This window comes from Micromys minutus (assembly GCF_963924665.1).
Source record: "Micromys minutus genome assembly, chromosome: 10".
In the NCBI taxonomy this organism is placed as follows: domain Eukaryota; kingdom Metazoa; phylum Chordata; class Mammalia; order Rodentia; family Muridae; genus Micromys; species Micromys minutus.
Window position 1 is genome coordinate 63,402,559 of NC_137979.1, and position 20,341 is coordinate 63,422,899.

Sequence of the window (20,341 nt, forward strand, 5' to 3'; positions counted from 1 at the left end):
TCTGCTGACTATAACTGCTGCTTCTGATGGCTCTGGGTGCTCACAGGGGTGGCTGGCTAACTTCACTGGTATCTCATGAATCAGCTCCTACCCAAAGCCAACCAGAGTTGTAGCTTACGACTGCCAGCATGCTCAAGGGATGTGTGTGACTGGATAAAGTTCCCAGGTCTCCATGAGTCAGTTCCTGTCTCTCTACCTGTCTAGCATTTTGCCTGTGACTGCTGGGACAGTCATTATATGGGGTTTATGGGTCAGTTCCTGTCCCAACTTCGGCAGTTTCCCTTAACACCAGCTGTGTCACCTAGGTCAACTTGAGTACTATGTTGTCTTTGCTTCTTCCACAATGTTTGGGGTTGTTACAGAATGCTGGATCAGCCTTTGATTACACACATGACTACCCACCTATGGAAAAGCCAGAATGAATAAATCCTGACTACACAGATGCTCAGAATCTACAGAATGGCTCACCTTTCAGAATCAATTCTGAAATACCAGTATAAACTCCAGGGGTTAAACCATAAATAACTGACATATGGCTTTCAGAAAAAGCACTTTTTTTCTTTATGTTCTCTTTTTCAAATATATATATTTATTGTCTCTCTATGTACCCCTGGCTATCCTGGAACTCACTCTGTAGACCAGGCTGGCCTTAAACTGCTTCTGCCTCTTAATTGCTGGAATTAAAGGTGTGTGCCACTATTGCTTGGCAAATTTTTGTTTATTGATATCGTGTGTACATACCTACAAAATGGGTGTGGAGGTCAAAAGACAGCTTTGTGGAATCAGGTCTCTGTTTCCACCTTTGCACAGGTTCTAGAGATTGAACTCTGATTAACAGGCTTGCCAGGTAAGCTCCTCTCTGTGCCGAGCTTCTTGTCAGCCCTTACATTTATCTTTAAGGGGTTTCTTCATGTTTTAAGTTTCACCAGATGACGCCGTTGCTTGTTTAGGGAAACCCATGGTAGGTGTCCTGCTGTCTGCTCAGAGAGGACGTCTCCAGAGCAGTTCTGATTCTCTAACTCACAATGGCAGATCAGGACCCAATGGCAAGGACTAAGCCCCGGTAACCAGAGAGTTGCTTTTCTTAAATTCACCGGCTGAGTGTCCTCAGTGTCTGGCTGCTGACACTGCTTGGCTCTTCAGTCCCTGGGACCATGATAACGAACACGACACTAAGCAAACAGTACCTGAGTTCCAAGTATGTGTGCAGGCACCAAAAGACACAGAAAGGATGTACACTCTGATATTAATCATGGTTTTCTCTGGGTTGCTAATTATGGGAAATCTGGGTTTTTTCCTCATGCTTTTCCATCTCTTACCAACTTACCATGATAAACATATATTCCTGGATGGTGAGATGGCTCAACACATAAAGGGGCTGGTAACCAAGCTGACGATCTAAATTTAGTCACCAGGACCCACATAGTAGGACAGAACTAGCTCCAGAAAGGTGTCCTCTAACTTCCACATGTGTGCTGTGGTATGCGTGCCTACTTCTAATAAACAAACAAACAAATAAATAAATGCAATCTTAAGATAAAAAATTCCATTTAGAACTAGGAAAGGAGCAATAATTTGCCTATTAGTCCAGGGATAATTTTCACTCCGTGTGATGCTCGAGTCCGAAGAGCCCCACTCACAGTTCTGACATGTATGCGCTGCCCTGGCAACCACCACTCCAGATGAGGCCTGGCCCCTTCTTCCTGCGAGGCTCTGGTCAGGTCTCTGAAGCCTGTCAGTAAACACTGCTCTTCCTGATGGTATATGTCAGAGCTTCATGACAGCAGTGTGTCCATGCGCTCTTCTCTAGCCTGTATTTGTAGGCCTGCACAGGCTACTGCACTGGCTCAGTACACTCCTCTGACACAACCAGTAATGGCCCACTGTTCAGCCTCCTTGCCATTCACTTATTGGTGGACAGTTGTTCTCGATCAGCCGATTTTAATAAGAATGCTATAAATAACCTTGGTAAGGGTTTGTGTGGACATATTCCATTCTCCTGAGTAAATGCCTGTGTGCTGAGTATCAGAAATGGACACATTCAATGTCCTGAGAAACTGACAAGTGTTCTCTTGCATGCTGACACATTACTCTGGCTGGTACTTACCAACACTAGGTCCCAGCAGCCTTAGATTCTAGCCTGGATGTGTGAGCTGCACTGTACACTAGGTTTACATTGCTCATACTCACAGGGAAGAATGTGAAGCCTCTTTCATGCGTACCTCTCTTACATGTCCTGCCTTTTGCATGAATGACATGCTCAGCATTTCTGTCCATCTATGTGAGCGGTCTCCACGCTACTTCAGCGTGTGCGCTCTGTTCCAGACCAGGTCTTCCTCAGATCCACGCACTGCAGCCATTCTCTCCTACTCTGTGAAATGCCTGTTCATTTAGCAGTTACCTGCTTGTCATGGTGGGAGGGCTGCTGCTGAATCTGGGCCTCATATGCTGGGAAGTACTCTGCTGAATTACACCCCTAGACTGGTTTTGTTTGTTGTTTGAGATGTGGTATGGCTGTGCAGCTCTGGCTGTCCTGGAACTCTCTATGTAGACCAGGCTGGTCTAAACTCACAGAAATCCACCTGCCTCTGCCTTCCAAGTGCTAGAATTAAAGGTGTGCACAATCATGCCCAGCCTTTTATCTTTTCTAAGAGCCGAAGTTTTAAATCTCGATGAAATCTTAATCTATTGATTTCTATGTTTGCTTTGACAGAAGGTAAGAAGCTGCAGAGATGGCTCAGCAGTTAAGAACACCCTTTCCTCTTGCAGAGGACCAGGTACAATTCCCAACACCCACATGGTGGCTCACACTATCCATAATTAGATCCAAAGCATCTGATGTGCTCTTTTGACTTCCATGAGCACCAGACACACAGGTAGTGCACAGACACACTTCCATTGGCACCAGGCACATATGTAATACATAGACACACAGAGTGCACATATACACTTTAATGGGCACTAGACACACATGTACTGGACAGACACACTTCCATGGGCACCAAGCATACAAGAATGCACAAATACACCTGCATGGGCTCCAGATACATATGCAGTGCACAGACATACTTGTAAGCAAAGCACTCATATACATAAGAATTTTTAAGTTTTTTTTTTAATTGATAGAAAGTGAGAAAGCTGTAACTCTAAATGACAAGCAGAGAGACGGCGGAGTCCCTTTGTGGACCTAATGGTACTGCCCATACAAGTTTAAACTAACAAATCAAAGGCCTTATAAAGTCAGACAGGGAGGCTTAGGCTTAGACAAACACAGACACGGAGGGAACTGAAAGCAGATGGTTTATCCAGAAGGGCAGTTAGGAAAGTCCTGGGAATTCCATCCAAAGTCACTGATGTCTTATCATTTTACACTGTGATGGTTTCCACATTCTTCCCCTCAAGCATAAGGAGGTGCCAATGAACTTGACACTACACTACACCGGCCTCAGAAAACCATAGCAGTGGTGCTCACTAAGCTTTTCCACTAAACAACAGTAAAATAGGAACCTAAGAAATGTCCAGAGTGGGCAACATAGAAGAAACACAACAGTCTCCACCGTGACTTATGGGCACTTGGGCCAGTGGGCCTCGAACTTCCTAACGCTGCAATCCTTCAATGCAGTTCCTCGTGTTGTAGTGACCCCCAGCTGTAAAACTGTTTCGTTGCTACTTCATAACTAATTTTCTACTGCTATGAATGTAAATATCTGATATGCAGCCCTTGTGCAAGAGTCTCTTGACCCCAAAGAGGTTATGGTTCAAAGGCTGAGAACCACTGACTTAAGGTTTTCTGGTGCCTTTGAACTTTCTGGTTCAGTTTTGTGCACATGAAAGGTTTCCTATTGCTTAGCATGGTGGTGCACACTTTAATCCCAGCACTTAGGAGGCAGAGGCAGGCGGATCTCTGTGCTTAACATCAGCCTGGTGGTCTACAGTGAGTTCCAGGACAACCAGAGATATGTAGAAAAAAGTTTTCCTATGCTCAGATGCTGGCAGTGAGGGCTCAGAGGCAGGATGGGAAGACGTCTGTGTGCCTGGTAGGACTATAAGGCAGAAAGCTTGCTTTCTGCGTGCGTGAATGCTGAATGTACCGGGGCGTGTAGGGAAGGAAGGGTTTTGGGAGTCAGACCCAGGAGGCCTACCCAGCCACAAGACAAACTCACCTTTCCTCTGTGGATCCCAGGCTTTCAATCTCATTAGCAACCTCTGCTATCTCTTCCTTTAGCCTCTACAACAAAAGGAGTTAACAGGAGGAGAGCTGCAAACCAGAGCCATACTTCCAAAGCCCTTCACACACAACTCCCTTCATGCCAACACCATAACAGAGGAAAACAGAACAACGCACAAACCTATCAGGTCAACCAGAAGAGTGTATTTACTCAACCAGACAGGAAGGTTGCAAGGTGGGAGGTAGCCACTTGGCCCACAGTTCCTGGGCTAGGGAAAAAGTTTTTTAGATACATGCACTGTGTTAAAAAGGTGTAGTTGTGGGATGCTGGAGAGATGGCTCAGAGGTTAAGAGCACTGACTGCTCATCCAGAGGTCCTGAGTTCAATTCTGCAACCACCATAATCTACAAATGAGGTCTGGCACCGTCTTCTGGCATGCAAGCAGAACATAGCCTTGATTAGATTTTCAGAATGACAAAGCTAACAGGCACCCACAGACATGGCTGCCGGGCTGGAAGACTATACTGTAGTCTCATGTTGTTCTAACTGGACAAGGGAATGCCCCCACTAAATCCACCAACTAGAGCTGTATCCTGTGCCCTCAGCTGGTAGGTAGTAGAGACAGGACCTACAGAAGGTACCAGCAAATCTGAGGCTGCATTCTGTGGTGTGTCAGCTGGGAAAACTTAGCTCAGAGTCACTTTAGCTCTGATAAATGGCACTAGGGAGAGCTGTTCTGAGGCTCTACTTTCTGGGAAGCCAAAAGTAACCACTAACACCCTGTAACACATGCACTTAACCACAACCCAAGCCTCCCTCTGTTAGCTTCCCAAGCGCCCTCCAACCTGGATGTCAGCCAGCAGCTCCTGCTTCCTCCGCCGGATGTTCTCCAGTTCTTGACGCTCTTCTGCAGTCAGGTCACTGGGGACTGCAAAGACAGGAATGCCATGAAAGCATTCTTCCCACAAAATAACAAAATCCCAAAGACTCACAGGTGAACTGTAGCCAGGAAAGAGATGGAAATGATGGCCTGGAGTCACTCAGGCAGGGATATGAGGAGAGGCAGGACCTACAACTCTTAGACCAGCTGAGCGAGGGCATTCGCAAACAGAGAACAAGCAGACGCCACCAGGGAACTAGCATAAATAAGGAGAGTGACAGACCTAGTCAACATCTGCTCCGCCATTCTCCTGCCTTCCAGCTAGGCAAGGACAGGACTCAGTTCCCTGCTGGTCGAAGTAGAAGTACATCCCCACGAGCTGTCGCCCCTGAACTGCAAAGCAACATGAGCGCCTTTGCACCATTTGAGAAAAGTGAGTGAGAATTCCTTGCATACAGAGCAAACTGAAAACAGCACCGAAGTCTAGGAGCTCAGATTATGAGCATTGAAACACGCTCATCATGAGCACTGCCACAGGTCCACAGGACCGTCTTCTTACCCAAGCACTCTGTCAGAAACAAGTACCCACATGAGTAACAAAAGCTAGGATCAGCAAAGTGTCCCTGTTTTCATGTCTCCAGTCCCTACCTCCATGCAGACCTCCTCAAGTCCCACTACTCCAGACACACGACATCACCCATTCAGCCACATGCTGTCCAACTTTATGAGTGGTCTGAGGAGGAAGTGAGATAGATGTGTGACACATTCCAAGAGCCCCAGCAGACTTCTAGCCCCGCAGATAGGATGGTTCTCTCTATGTGTACATCCACATTAGATGACTTTTCTGATGGCCCAGGCACAGTCCCACACCACAGCCAAAACTTTGGCAGCCTGAGGAACAGCAGCAAAATGAGTTGAGATTTTTCTCAGCGTCACAGCGGGTCACAGAAAGAAAAGAGTAGCAGAATGACATGTAAGCGTAGGCTTATGAACTGTTTGCTTCTGAATTTTTCCATTTGGTAGTTTGGCTGCAGTCAATGGTGGGTAACGATTGTACCTGAGGTGCCTCAGGCCGTGCCTGGTGTTTAGTGGGCAACGTGCTGGCCCCTGTCCCTCCGTGCACAGTACAGTCAGGGTAGAACACCAACATCCTCAAAATCAACAGACAGCTTTCTTCTGTCCTGAGTCAAGGTGCACCTATGAGGTTTGATGCCCAGCTCCCCACGGAACTCACACCTCACATTGGTGGCACACGGGAATGATACAGTAAAGAGGACACTTAGGTGACCCCACAGAGGAGGAATGCGCCTCTGTTTACAGCACAGATGAACACACACTGAGGATCCAGAAAACACTCATCTGGGCATGGCATGGCTTTGAGACTTGGAGGCAGAAGTTCACTTTAAACGATCTGGAGTTTACAGAGCTGGTTAGTCAGATCATCAATGAGTCTCCGTTTGAGCAGAGAAGCAAGATAAATTCCAGGTCCTCACCAAAGCTGACAAAACAAATGACCTCGTCTCCCTCCAGACTGCCGACTTTTGCCTCGTATGGTTGCCTCCTCCCCGCCCTTCATTTGGTGTGACAGTCAGGACCCTTATCTGCTTTGCATATCACACTGTGTTTCTCTCTTGTCTGCCTACAAGATGCTACTTTAAAGATAAGGAAGACACTCTAAAGGACAAACACACTCCTGTAGGCCTTTAGTAGCCAGGATTTCAGCAAGTCTCCAGGACAGAGAGAGTGGGAGCAGAAGGTGCTGACAGGAGAGCACAGGCCTTCTCCGGAGGGAGCCTTGGGTGCCATCAGATCCCTGCAACCTGGCTACCAGGCTGTGTGCTGAAGAACGTATACTTATCCCCAAGCAAGGAAACAAGAGTGGACTAGTGCTGGTGAGCAAGCTACCTAGAGAGGAGCTGATCCAGGGGGGATGGGACCCCTTGGGGCTGTCCTGCCAGCCCCACCTAAGCAGAGCCCCTAGTCTTAGGACCCAACCTCCCAGAGCTTTCCCTATCAAGCTCCCCTTTACACTGACACTACAGTGGGAAGAGTAAGACTTCAAACAAGCAAGTCCAAGATATGAGGGAGCAAAGAAAAATTGTTCTCAGAAAACCCAGAGCCTTGAAGGGGGGAGGAGGGAGATTTCAGAAAAAAAATCATACTTTTGGAAATTAACCTCCTTCAATCCTCCCATCTAAATAAGAAATGTCAAAGAAAGGACTAGGGCTGGAGAGATGTCTTGGGTAAAGAGCACTGAAGGGCCTTCCAGAGCACCCAGGTTTGGGTCCCAGCAACCACATGCTGGATTACAACCTTTTGCTAACTATGCATGTGGTACACTGACATATATGTAGGCTAAACACACATACATGTAAAATAAACAAAAAGGACTGGAGAACGAATTGAGCGGTAAAAGGAGCAACAAAGACCTGACCGTGAGCAGCCATCAGTTCATCACACAGTAAAACTTAGAATCCTACAGAGAAGTCAACAGAAGCAAAGCCCTCTCTCTACATGGCAGCAACTGTGTGTGTGTGTGGGGGGGGGGTTCATCAGCCCACAGCTAGAAAAATCCACACTCCAGTGAGAACTGGGAAGGCCTTCAAGATTCTAAATGAAAGTGACCTGAGCCAAGTGGGGAACAAGTCAGAGTCATCAGATGGCCAAGTAGCAGAGAGCCAGTCTCCTGGCCACATGTCTTAAAAGTAGCTTCAAGAGGAGCACACAGTAGGACAAGGGGCCAACTCAGGAGTGTGAAGATGGCAAATAACTTGGCAGAAAGCATGTGGAAAAGGTTGGCATGCAAGCTGTGGACTGTAGGAAGGGTACCCTAAAACAAAAGACTGCAAGTAAAAGAATAGGGTGTGCAACACACTCTACAATCCCAACACTCCAGAGGCTGAGGCAGGGCGGCCTGAGCCTGGGGCCAGCAAGGGCTGTAGAACAAGACTGTCTTGGGGACTGGGAACTGGGAAAATGGCAAGGCACTACTGTGCCTTCTCTTAACAAAATAGAAAGTTCTTGCAAAATGAAGAAACAAACAAACAAGCTCAACTCATCTCAAAAAAACTCCTGGGGGCAGTGAGTGAGGGGTCTGGGTACCAGTTACTGAGCAGCTCACTCAGTGTTTGCATTCCTGAACTACTTGCCGCTTGTTAGCCTTCAGAATCAGCCTGCTTGCAAAGCACAGAATGCTCACCAAGGATGAAGAGCATTTATCACGGGTGACAATGGTACCACGAAGGATGAAACCGGTGTGACAGGATGGGACCACCCAACAGGCAGGGTCCCCACTGCAGAGGCAGGAGGACAAAGGAAGCAAGAGTCTGAGTACAGAGCAGGAAGAAGTCCACAGCAGACGCACTCACAGTACAGAGCAAACCCCTCAGCGGAGAGAAGGAAAGCTGAAGCCTCTGCCCATCACAGAGGGAGCCAGGGCTCAATCCTGGCTCTGGCACAGTAACCAGCACTGAGCTCACTGCTGCGGCTGCCTTGGGGAGCAGGTCTGGGAATGAAGTGATGGGGCTACCATGAAAATTCACGTGTCACATGTCTGACACACTAACCCAGGGCCTCAAGGGAAAAGGCCTCTGTGTCCTTGTAGCCAGACACACATGGCTTCTCGCCAGTTTACAGCTATAATAAAGATGTTAAAAATAAAACACAAAAAAGTGACATTTGTTGTCATTTATTTTGATCCAGTCTCCTGACACTAACAATATAATCTCTAAGTTACTTCTGAAATACTTAATAACCTGAAATCAATGCTTCTTCTGTTTTAGTTCAAAGAAGAATTAAGAATTTAGAAGACTCCAAAACAATCTCAGTCTCTTATTCTCCTGGAATTCTGCTCTAAGATGAGGGAAATCTAACGTTTAATGAGTACTTTCCTCCATAGAAACTCAACCAACACAACAGCAAACCTTACCAACACAGATCTTTAGTTCAAGCCTTTGTGGCAAAGAAAAAACCAGATCTCAACAGTGGCTTCATTTAACCCAAAGAATCTAAGCAACTGCCAGGGTGCTGAGGTGCTGAGGTGCTGGGGTGGTGAGGTGCTGAGGTGCTGAGGTGCTGGGGTGCTGAGGTGCTGAGGTGCTGAGATGCTGAGGTACTGGGGTGCTGAGGTGCTGAGGTGCTGAGATGCTGAGGTACTGGGGTGCTGAGGTGCTGGGGTGCTGGGTTGCTGAGGTGCTGAGGTGCTGGGGTGCTGAGGTGCTGGGGTGCTGAGGTGCTGAGATGCTGAGGTACTGGGGTGCTGAGGTGCTGGGGTACTGGGGTGCTGAGGTGCTGAGGTGCTGGGGTGCTGAGGTGCTGAGGTGCTGAGGTGCTGAGGTGCTGGGGTACTGAGGTGCTGGGGTGCTGAGGTGCTGGGGTGCTGAGGTGCTGGGGTGCTGAGGTTCTGAGGTGCTGGGGTACTGAGGTGCTGAGGTGCTGGGGTACTGAGGTGCTGGGGTACTGGGGTGCTGAGGTGCTGAGGTGCTGAGGTACTGGGGTGCTGAGGTGCTGAGGTGCTGGGGTGCTGAGGTGCTGGGGTGCTGAGGTGCTGGGGTGCTGAGGTGCTGAGGTGCTGGGGTACTGAGGTGCTGAGGTGCTGGGGTACTGAGGTGCTGGGGTACTGGGGTGCTGAGGTGCTGAGGTACTGGGGTGCTGAGGTGCTGAGGTGCTGGGGTGCTGGGATGCTGAGGTGCTGGGGTGATGAGGTGCTGGGGTGATGGGGTACTGAGGTGGTGGGGTGCTGAGGTGCTGGGGTATTGAGGTGCTGGGGTGCTGAGGTGCTGGGGTGATGGGGTACTGAGGTGCTGGGGTGCTGGGGTGATGGGGTGATGGGGTACTGAGGTGCTGGGGTGCTGAGGTGATGGGGTACTGAGGTGCTGGGGTGGTGAGGTGCTGGGGTGCTGGGGTACTTAGGTGCTGGGGTACTGAGGTGCTGAGGTGCTGGGGTACTGAGGTGCTGGGGTGCTGGGGTGCTGAAGTGCTGAAGTGCTGGGGTGCTGGGGTACTGAGGTGCTGAGGTGCTGGGGTGCTGAGGTGCTGAAGTGCTGGGGTGCTGGGGTACTGAGGTGCTGGGGTGCTGAGGTGCTGGGGTGCTGGGGTGCTGAGGTGCTGGGGTGCTGGGGTGCTGAGGTGCTGGGGTGCTGGGGTGCTGAGGTGCTGCAGTGCTGGGGTACTGAAGTACTGGGGTGCTGGAGTGCTGGGGTACTGAAGTACTGAGGTACTGAGGTGCTAAGGTACTGGAGTACTGAGGTGCTGAGGTACTGAAGTACTGAGATGCTGGGGTTCTAGGGTACTGAGGTGCTGGGGTGCTGAGGTGCTGGGGTGCTGAGATGCTGGGGTGCTGGTGTGCTGAGGTGCTGGGGTGCTGAGGTGCTGGGGTGCTGAGGTGCTGGGGTGCTGGGGTGCTGAGGTGCTGGGGTGCTGGGGTGCTGAGGTGCTGAGATGCTGCAGTGCTGGGGTACTGAGGTGCTGCGGTGCTGGGGTACTGGAGTACTGGGGTGCTGAGCTGCTGCAGTGCTGCGGTGCTGGGGTACTAAGGTACTGAGGTACTGGGGTACTGAGGTACTGAGGTACTGAAGTACTGGGATGCTGGGGTGCTGAGGTGCTAGGGTACTGAGGTGCTGAGGTGCTGGGGTGCTGGGGTGCTGAGGTGCTGCAGTGCTGGGGTACTGAGGTGCTGAGGTGCTACGGTGCTAGGGTACTGAGGTGCTGGGGTGCTGAGGTGCTGCAGTGCTGGGGTACTGAGGTGCTGGGGTGCTGAGGTGGTGCAGTGCTGGGGTACTGAGGTGCTGCGGTGCTGGGGTACTGGAGTACTGGGGTGCTGAGGTGCTGGGGTACTGAGGTACTGAGGTACTGGGGTGCTGGGGTACTGAAGTACTGGGGTGCTGGGGTGCTGAGGTGCTGGGGTACTGAGGTGCTGAGGTGCTGTGGTGCTGGGGTACTGAGGTACTGAGGTACTGGGATGCTGGGGTGCTGAGGTGCTGGGGTACTGAGGTGCTGGAGTGCTGAGGTGCTGGGGTATTGAGGTGCTGGGGTGCTGAGGTGCTACGGTGCTAGGGTACTGAGGTGCTGGGGTGCTGGGGTGCTGGGGTACTGAGGTACTGGGGTGCTGGGGTGCTGGGGTGTGGAGGCTTCTAGGACCTGGGCTGATGACACAGACACTATGCTCAGCAGAGCCATGCGGGAAGGAGAGACAGAAGGACTCCAGCATTGGGTAACCTGGTCTACTGGACCTGGGGCCACCAGCTCAGGCTATGAAACCCAGGGACGACCAGGGTTAAGCTGCACAAGAACATTCGCTGACAGGCCAGATGGCAGAACAACAAACAACTCCCCTCCCCCACTGCCACGTGCTACAGCCATGCTTCTGTGCCAGGAGGCAGCTAAACCCCTTTCTCTAAGAGAAAGGCCACTGAGCAGGACAGCAGGTTGTCTGGTGAGTCTGAGCACAATGGAGCCAGGTCAGAAGAGCCCTTCTGTCTACAGGGCTACGCCGGAGGGCAGGGGCCTATGCTCTAAGGCTAATGTGTGAGGTGTCCAGCCGGCAGCGGGAACAGCTCAGCACTGGTCTCTTCATCCTTTCCCAGGTTCCAATTTAATGAAGGGGATTAAATAGCCAAACAACAAGAAGCCCTTGTGCCCATTTGTAAATGCAGAAGCCACACAAGGGAAGCTTTCATTTATTTATTTAAATGTTGCTTTGCAGATTCTAAATGCAGGCAGAACCCTAGAGCTGAAACATGGTCCAGCCAGCACATACAAAGAAGGACTGTCTTAAAGGGACGGTGCCTTCTTTTCAAGTCAAGGAGCAGAAAATGTGCACAGGATGGCAGGCAGCAGTCTAAAAAGCCTGCAGTCCTCTCTGTCCCATGACAGCTGTCCTGAGGACTCACTGCAGATGCAACCCTGTGACATCAGGTTCTACTCAGCAGCCACTCACAGGAATGGCACTCACCCAACCCTAGTGTGTGCTATGAAATCGTGAAGTCAGAGGGGTCGGACATGCTTTGGAACTCAGATTTCCTTCTTGCTTTCTGAGGTCATCTTGACACCCCCCCCCCAAAAAAAAAACCTGCCTGGCTTGAAAATACACTACTTACTTTGTCTTTTTCCTGCCTTAATTATTAACCAATATCCATAGAGCCCCAGCCTCTCAGTGGGTAAAAGGGTCTACTATGTCTGGTGCAGAGCTCCAGGGAGATATTTAAGTACCAAGTACATCTTGGAGGGCCATCTTCTCCTCGCTATGAAGCAGTAAACATACAAAGCATCGCTCCCTGGGGGGCTGGGGGGCTCCAACCCAGGCCTAAGGGCTCCTCCAGATTTCCAAACACAGCCTTCCTGTTAAGACACTCTTTTCTACCCTGGACCTGGCCAGAGTTTCCTGAACACTGAACATGTGTATGGATGTTTCCTTTCTCTCTTCCCATTCTTTTCCCCACCTCTGGCTCACCTCAGGCAAACCTAGCAAGCCCAGAATTGCAGTGGTAAGATACAGCCAAGTTTCCCCACACCTTCACAGAGCTGGCGCCCACTCTGAGAGGACACTGACTGTCCTTGCTCCAAGAGCACAGATACAGAAGCTGCTGTTGGAACTTCCTAAGAGGCCCCACAGAGTCCATAGTGTGAAAAGCCCCGAAGGCCAGCAGCACCACCACAGTACCAGGCACCAACCCATCAACTGTCTGCCCTCCAGTGGACCTGCCCAATGTGACCTCAGCAACAAGGCCAGGGTCTGTCTCCTCCATGGGTCTGTGTCATGTTGTCTCCCAGGAAATCCCAGTGACTTACACTTTGAAAAACTTTAAACTACCGGAAAGAACTTGGATGATTGCAGCAGCTCTTCCCTGTCTGTAAGATGAACTACTCTGTCCATCATGGTACCCATCACACACAGTAAAGGAGACAGGTCAGCTTGTTCCGTGTCCTGAGCTACGTCCCTTCACCTACAGATCTGTTCACTCCCCACTCTTGCCTACCCAGCAGAGATGCTCACCCAACCTACACTCATGGCTGCCTCCAAGCAGGATGGCAGACTCTCCCTTCCTGGATGTGCAGCAGTCCCAGAGAAGACATGGAGGCTGTCAACAACTTTAGGAGTACGTGTCTCTGTCTGTAGTTCACTGTGCCCAGGGTCACAATCGCCCACAGGACTTACTCACCAGCTGTGTGACCTTGGGGACACTGTCTCATCAGAGTGTGCCCCTCCATGAACAAGAAGCTGACAGGCAGGAAGACTGGAGTGTGGGGAAGTGACAGCTCTTATGTTGAGTCAGAAACTGCAGGGAAGGGGGTCGGGACAAGAGGGCTGGCATAGAAGCAAGCACCTGCAGATTCAAAGACAGGACCCAGCTCTTACTGGCAGCTGCTACTCTGCATAGAAGAGTCTGTTCTCCCTCACTGAGAACTTTCCATTCACAAGTGATGAAACTGAGTCATTCGCAAGGCCTTCCCTCCAAATATCTTTCAGGTAGGAGCAAAAGATGAAAAACCCAAAGCTTGATGCTTCAGGCCACACACCAAGCCAGAGCTGTTTCCAGTCTTCAGGATAGTAATCAGGATCCAGGATGAGGGACGGTGGACAGAGAAAGGGGTGTGACCAAAGTCAGACCTAGTGACATGTTTGCTGCCAGCAGTGTGCCACATTCCCATCACACCATTACAGAATCTGTCGCCTTTGGAGAACCAATCCCATTTCCTTCCTGTCGAGTCAAGCCTTTGAAATCCTTCCTAAAATGTAATATACTGTCAGGGGTTTATAAAGAAGAAGGTTCTGATGTCACTGTAGCCCAGGATGAACCCTGCAGATGCTCAATGAAATGACCAGTGACAAGATGGACATCGTGAAGTTTCCCTTACTCAAGGGTCCTCGGGTCCCACTCATAGAGAGAGGAGTGAGGGTTTGGGAGCAGAGGGTGGGTTGAGAAGATGAGTAGGGATGCAGTGGCAGTTCTTATGGTTCAGTGGTTCTGGGGATGTGGACGTCACTGTTTAAATATGCTCAGCACCATTAACTGTATGCTTCAGATGGCGAAGGTGGTAAGTTTTATGTTACATGGATTTTGCCCTAATTAAAAATAAAAGAATTTAATGACAATATTCTAACTTCTCTTGGTTCCACTTCAGCTCCTTTCTGCTATGATTTGGCTCTTGAAAAAGTACTTTGTGTCACCACCCTCCTACCGCATGAGTTTTAAAGACATTCACACACTCACTGGACCAAAGCCTGTTAAATTCTCATGCAGCACGCACAAATGATCCTCGACACAGATATGGTGGGCAAATTACCAAAATGGAGATTTATATACTCTGGTTTTACATTCTTCCAGACAAACCCGCCCAGGCCAGGCCTCTCCTATAAGTAAATTCATTAAAGACTTTGAATTTTGAGGGAAAACTGGTCCTGTTCTCAAGGCTTAGGGACAGGTTCTCTGATAAACACCCTGCCTAGTGAACTCAGAGGGGACACTGCCTAGGGACAGGAGGGAGGGGGAGGAGGCCCAGGACCAGCCAGGTCTTCACTGACTTCTCCTCACCCCTCCCCCCATCCCAGTTCCCTCACATGTAGACATAGATTAGGAGTGTGACTTTAAAAGCTCCAACATATATTTTACTATCATTTAGAGAAAAGAATCAACACAAGTTATTGAATAAATGCTAGAACTGAAGGCTAAGTTTGCTACAATTTAAAGTAGCTCAGTAAAGAGAAGTGAAGTCAAAGCTAGTAAGAGGAACTAGGCCATCAAATTTTATCTGGTTTTATTAAAACAAACAAGGACTGTCCTCACAGATGGGAGACCCTGCCCTTTCTTAACACCGGGCAGGGCAGCAGCACAGCCAGGAGGCAGCAAGCTTCTCTGCACCAGCCTCCAGCGTTCTCTCTGCAGGACAAAGGTGGAACTCCTGGGTGAGGAAGAGCCTCTGGGCCCTCTTGAGACTGCACTGGGTCCTTAGCCCTTGGGGCAGATGGAAAGGCCCCTATGCCAGAAACCCTGGTCATTCAGCCCACCCTCCTCTGGGGGTCAGAGGACAGTCTTTTGGGTGAAGCACTGCCATCCTGGTGCCTGCCAGCTGCAGTCGCCCGCACACTGCACAGCTGGGCCACCACACCCCCTTGATCCCCAGAAGCAGAGGGGGTTTCAGAAGTCACTTCTTTTCACTTTACCTCCTCCCTAAAGATCCTTTGCACAACAGTCCTTCACACTCCTTGAATTTTTCTGCACACTTATGCTGTCTTCCTGTCTAGCACCTGGGAAGGATCTTGCTCTTCTTTGTGTGCATGGCAAAAACCTAGGCTGCCCCTGACCAGGAAGGTCCAAAGGCCCAGAGTCAGCAAAACCCCAAGTGGTCGGCAGATCTAGAGGGGAAAGCCTGGCTGTGAATCTGCCCCTTGGCTTTCTGCTACCCTATTTTTAACCTACCCAAAGCCAGAATTGGGAATTGGTTATTGGCTTGCTCTTCAGTTTCAGGACAAGAAAAAACAACAAATGACTGGGTACCTATCCAGAAGCACAGTGGAAAATCCCTGAGAGGAGAGAGCAAAGGATAGAACCCAAGGACAGACATGCAGAGTCAGCGGAGCATATCAGCTCCTGCTGCCTGCTGCAGGATATGGGGTGCAGGGTGGGAGAGGCTACATCTAGGCAGAACAAGGGGGAGCTGCAGTCCCACTCCATGCACCATCCACCAGGCTCTTACCAGCAATGTGTCCCCTCTCCTGTGGCCCCAGTGTCCTGTCAAGCTCTGGGCAGCAACATCACAGCCTCAGCTGATCCGCAGTTCTCCAGTCAGAGGCCATGGTGGGTCTGTACAGCAATCCCACAGGCCCAGGCTCCCCGGAGCTCTCCCAGCTCTGGATGCCGGGAGCGCTGGAGCCAGGACATTTGTGTGCCAGCACACAAGGGCAGGGGAGGAGGCGTCCAGAAGAGACAAAAGCCGAATGGCCAAACAGCGGGCGGGAGTGAGCAGAGCCTGGTGGGGAAGGCTGGCACAGCCCCGGGGATGGGGACGGTGCACGGAGCTGCAGCAGCAGCTGACACTCGGTGTGCGCGGCTCCTCTCCTAGCAGGCTCATTTCCATGAATGTAATCACACCGCCCCTCCTACTACCCTCTTCCTGGCCTCCTGTGGGAGGGGAGGCACTGCTAGCATTTGCTCATAGGCTGTGCTTGCTTTCTTCTTCCCCTTAGAAGCAAAGCTTGATGGTTGCTCTCTCCAGGAAGAGGGTAACCCTTACTTAAGATGTCTTCTCAAACAAGAGACTAGATCGGGGGTCAAACATGTATTACCTACAGCAGCATAACCTCAGTCCTGTGCCAGTCCTACCTCAGACCAGCCTGCTCTCCCACACACACCATCTGGGAGGGTCTTAGGAGGCAGCATCCTACAAGACCCACCCCTGGAGAATCTCCTCCCTCCGCCTCCTCGTGGGATACTGCAGCCTTTTTATCATCTGCTATGCATGTATGCTGGTACCCATATGTTCTGTACCAGAGGAGAACCATGCTTGCTAAATTTGCTGGGTAGCGTAGGGCTGGGCAGACAACTTCTGGGGGGGTGACTGTGCAAGAAGGCTGGTGACAAGGGACATGGCCACATTCTAGGCACAAGCAGTGTCTCTGATTCTTCAAGGACTGCAAGGGTCACAAGGATACCTACTAGACAAGCCAACTGGGACCCTGGGCCCAGGACACAGATTCCACAGGGCCAGGCCTGATAGTGAAGGGCTACAAGGTAACTGGCTGCTGACTCAACAAGAAGCACTGCTTGAAGCTATGAAGAGAAGAGGGGGCTCCTTAAACAAGCACCAAATAAGCAAGGAGAGAAAACAGAAAATGCATCTCTAAACTAAGCTAGAGTTCTTCATTCTGAGCAAGTGCTGTGGCCACTTAGAGTACATGGCTCAGTAGTGGGGACTCATTCCTGTGTGCCTCTGGGGTGCTGAGGCAACCAGAGGAGACAAAAGCTGAGACCGAGAGCAAGAGCAGGCACCCTTTTCCCACTAAGTGCCACAGCCAACCTCTCTAACCATGACTCCAGATACATAACAAAGGGGTTCCCCAGCCCAGGCCTCTCTTCCTCATAAACTACTGCATTAGGGAAGCCCTGTAGAGGTCACCCTTCTCTCCACAGGTGCCTCTACCATGAGCTTCAATTTCAGGGTTCAACCCAGCTAGAGAATGTGGTCAGAGAATGTTGACAGACACCCTCATCATCCTGGCAGTGTTCCCAGACTGGACTCAAACACTATGTTCTCCATTCCGGCCCATGTCTCTAAAAACAGCCACAACAACATGGCCAGCTAGTGCCAAGACAGTGGTACTTATTTAAAAGAACCCTCAAGTCACTTACAAAATTCCTGCCTTAAGCTGCAGAAACCTTCAAGTTTTCAATGAAACGAGGACAGAGAATCCTGCTAAATGCAGCAATAGGTCTGTCTCCCTGCCTCTCATGTCTGCAGATTCCACCAAATCTGCCAAATCTGATGAGTCCAGGCTTCCTTGTTTCCTCTTGTTTGGAGGCTCATCCCCACACTGTGCGTGTCCACTTCTTCCAGGGAGACTCCCTGATTACCTGAGCATCCTCCTTGTTTAGCTCATGCGTCTTAGCATCACCTGATAGCATCTCGGCTCAGTGTTTGCAGGTCTGTTTGCATTACACAAGCCATGACACACACATACACTCTCTCTCTCTCTCTCTCTCTCTCTCTCTCTCTCTCTCTCTCTCACACACACACACACACACACACACACACACACATGTTTACTTCCAGGTGGTACCTCACACTGAACATATCTGTAGTTCTTGTCAGAGTCCCAAGGGTGACATCCTTTTTGAGGTGACAGTGCTGACTATTAAGTATATACACACTCCAGAGACTGAAAGACCCCGGCAGGTAAGCCCTGATCTATCCCTTCCACTTACACTCAGCGAACATTCACATAGCATGCAATGTTGGCCAGGATTCTCCCAGATGTGGCCACTTACAATACGAATTCTGCTGGCTTTATTCGCAGCACATGAACTGGTCACCTTAAGCCAAGGTCTTCCCTTAAGACCCATGCTAAGGGAAGCTGGTAGCAAAAGCCTGTATGAATGCAACTCTGGACATAAACAGTAAAGTACAGGGAAGCAGTGGACCATAAGTTAGGGGGGAAAGGCTGCAAACCAAGTCACTCCCATACCTAAGGGGAAAAAAGATGCTAACATAAATCAATATACAACCAAGTTTATGAAGACATAGTGGTCAGAAAAAAACCAACAACAGAGGGGTCAAACCTTGCAGAACAGGAATCCCAACAGAAAAAGTGGAAGTTTTTACAACACATCAGTCAGACCTATGAGTGGCCCTGGAGAGACAGAGCTGATAAGACCCTCACTCACACAGCTCAGCTGTCACTACTTCTCTCACAATAAGAAGACAGCACAGAGTGTACTATGGAGGGTCTACAGGCCAGAGGACAGAACAGTGGCACACATTCTCTAGACTGAGTCTACACAAGAGCCAAGATTGATGTTGAGCTGTAGGCCTCACCAGGAAGGAAGGAGTGCCCCAGCCGGGAGGGAGAACAAAGGCGTAAGGGTGGCCCAAATGGCAAAAGTCTGGAAGGCAAGATGGAGTGGGGCTGGTGTCTTTGATTCCAACTCAAACAGTTGGTTCCACTGTTGCTGAGCTGAGATAAAGAGAAACACTCCGGAAGAGCAAAAGTAGCAAGGAGGCGCCTGGGGGAAAGGGTCTGGAGGCCTTCCAGTTTGAGGAGGGGAGAACAGGGACTGATGCTGAAACTCCAACTGTAGTAAAGAGAAAGTGCATGCTCCTGAACTGGTAGTGGCTTCAGGTGCATCCTTACCTGATACCAACACTCCAAACACTCCCTAGCCCCTCCCTCTCTCCTGCCTCAGGCACAGTCTGGTGGAGCAAAGAAGCCCTGATTTATGAGGTAACTTCTGATGGAAAGGGCACAGATCAAGGTACCATTGGTGGTACTACAGAGACACAAAGCCTTTCTGTTCAGTCATGGCCCTCAATCTCCTGATACTGGTGGTCCTGAAATTCTTTATACTTAAAAATGCTTTGTGATGCTTTAGTATGAACAGAAACAATGACATGCTTTTCCTTTTCTTTCTCTTTCCTTTTTTTAAAGGTTTATTTATTTTATGTATATGAGTACACCGTAGCTGCTGAAGACACACCAGAAGAGGGCATCAGATCCCATTACAGATGGTTGTGAGCCACCATGTGGTTGCTGGAAATTAAACTCAGGACCTCTGGAAGAGCAGTCAGTGTTCCTAACCACTAAGCCATCTCTCCAGCCCTGGAGAGGCTTTTTCAAAGAAGCCACCAGCTGCCATCTACTCTTGCTCAGTAAGGTTCTGAAAGCTGAGAGGGGCATCTCTACCTCATGTGTCTTAGTTAGGTCTCTATTGCTGTGGTAAACACCATGACCAAAAGTAACTTGGGGAGAAAGAAGGTTATTTCAACCTATAGTTTATAGTTTATCTTGAAGGGAAGCCCGGCAGGAACCTAAGGCAGGATGCTAAGGCAGGATGCACAGGCCATGGGGGAAATGTTGCTTACTGGTTTGCTGCCAGGGGTGCTGAGTTTACTTTCTTATATGCCCCAGAGCCACGTGTGCAGAGATGGCACCACCATCATCGGCCCGCCCACATCTATCATTAATCAAGAAAATGTCCCACTGACTTGCCTACCAGCCAGTCTTTCTCAGTTGAGGCTCCTTCTGCCCAGATGACCTAGCTTGTGTCAAATTGACAAAAACGAAGTAGAGTGCCAGACAGCCACTTTCTAGAGTTGTCCCTAGTCCCAGTGGCAACACTGAAATCTGAAAAGGGCCCAGGAACAACTGAAGCCACTGGGTGAAGTTCAGAGCAGTCCAACTGCTGGCCCCATGGTCGTCACTGCTGTTTCTCAAGACTGGGGATACCCACAGAGGCCCAGGCCTCTGGCTTCTGCTGCAGGATAGGGATGTGAGGGGGCATGTTCCATCTCTGCCCTACCCAGTCGATGTCTCAGGGGCTGCTCTTAGACGGCCCTTCCTCCTGCACAATGCAGAGGAGGCAGCTTGGTAGGAAAGGAACTGCATGCAGTAAGGGAGGCCCAAATGAGCTGGAAGGGTGGGGCTGGAGGGACAGGAAGAAGCAAGGCCTGTGTCTCTGAGACCCAAGGTAGATATGAAAGGCAGATTAAAGAAGGAGCACAATAAACCGATCACGAAAGGACCATTCAAGCTCAGTTACCCTAGAGGCGGGAACAAAAGCACCAATGACGTCATGCCTTC

The 20,341-nt window shown here is 50.1% G+C and overlaps 1 protein-coding gene across 2 annotated transcripts in view; it reads right to left on the reverse strand.

Annotated features, from left to right (window-relative positions):
• Window positions 1-20,341, reverse strand: part of CYTH1 (cytohesin 1) — an 80,995-nt gene that overhangs the window by 22,823 nt on the left and 37,831 nt on the right. Inside the window, exons 1-3 of one of the 2 annotated variants that reach the window (XM_080924168.1) lie at window positions 15,745-15,882; window positions 5,015-5,097; window positions 4,164-4,228 (exon numbers count right to left, since the gene is read on the reverse strand). Coding sequence is in view for 1 of the 2 variants with exons in the window: in XM_080924167.1 (XP_080780293.1) it covers window positions 4,164-4,228; window positions 5,015-5,097 (148 nt within the window). In the remaining variant the exon portion in view is untranslated. Of the gene's footprint in view, window positions 1-4,163; window positions 4,229-5,014; window positions 5,098-15,744; window positions 15,883-20,341 lie in introns of those variants that run through there. The other variant, XM_080924167.1, reaches the window with a different exon arrangement.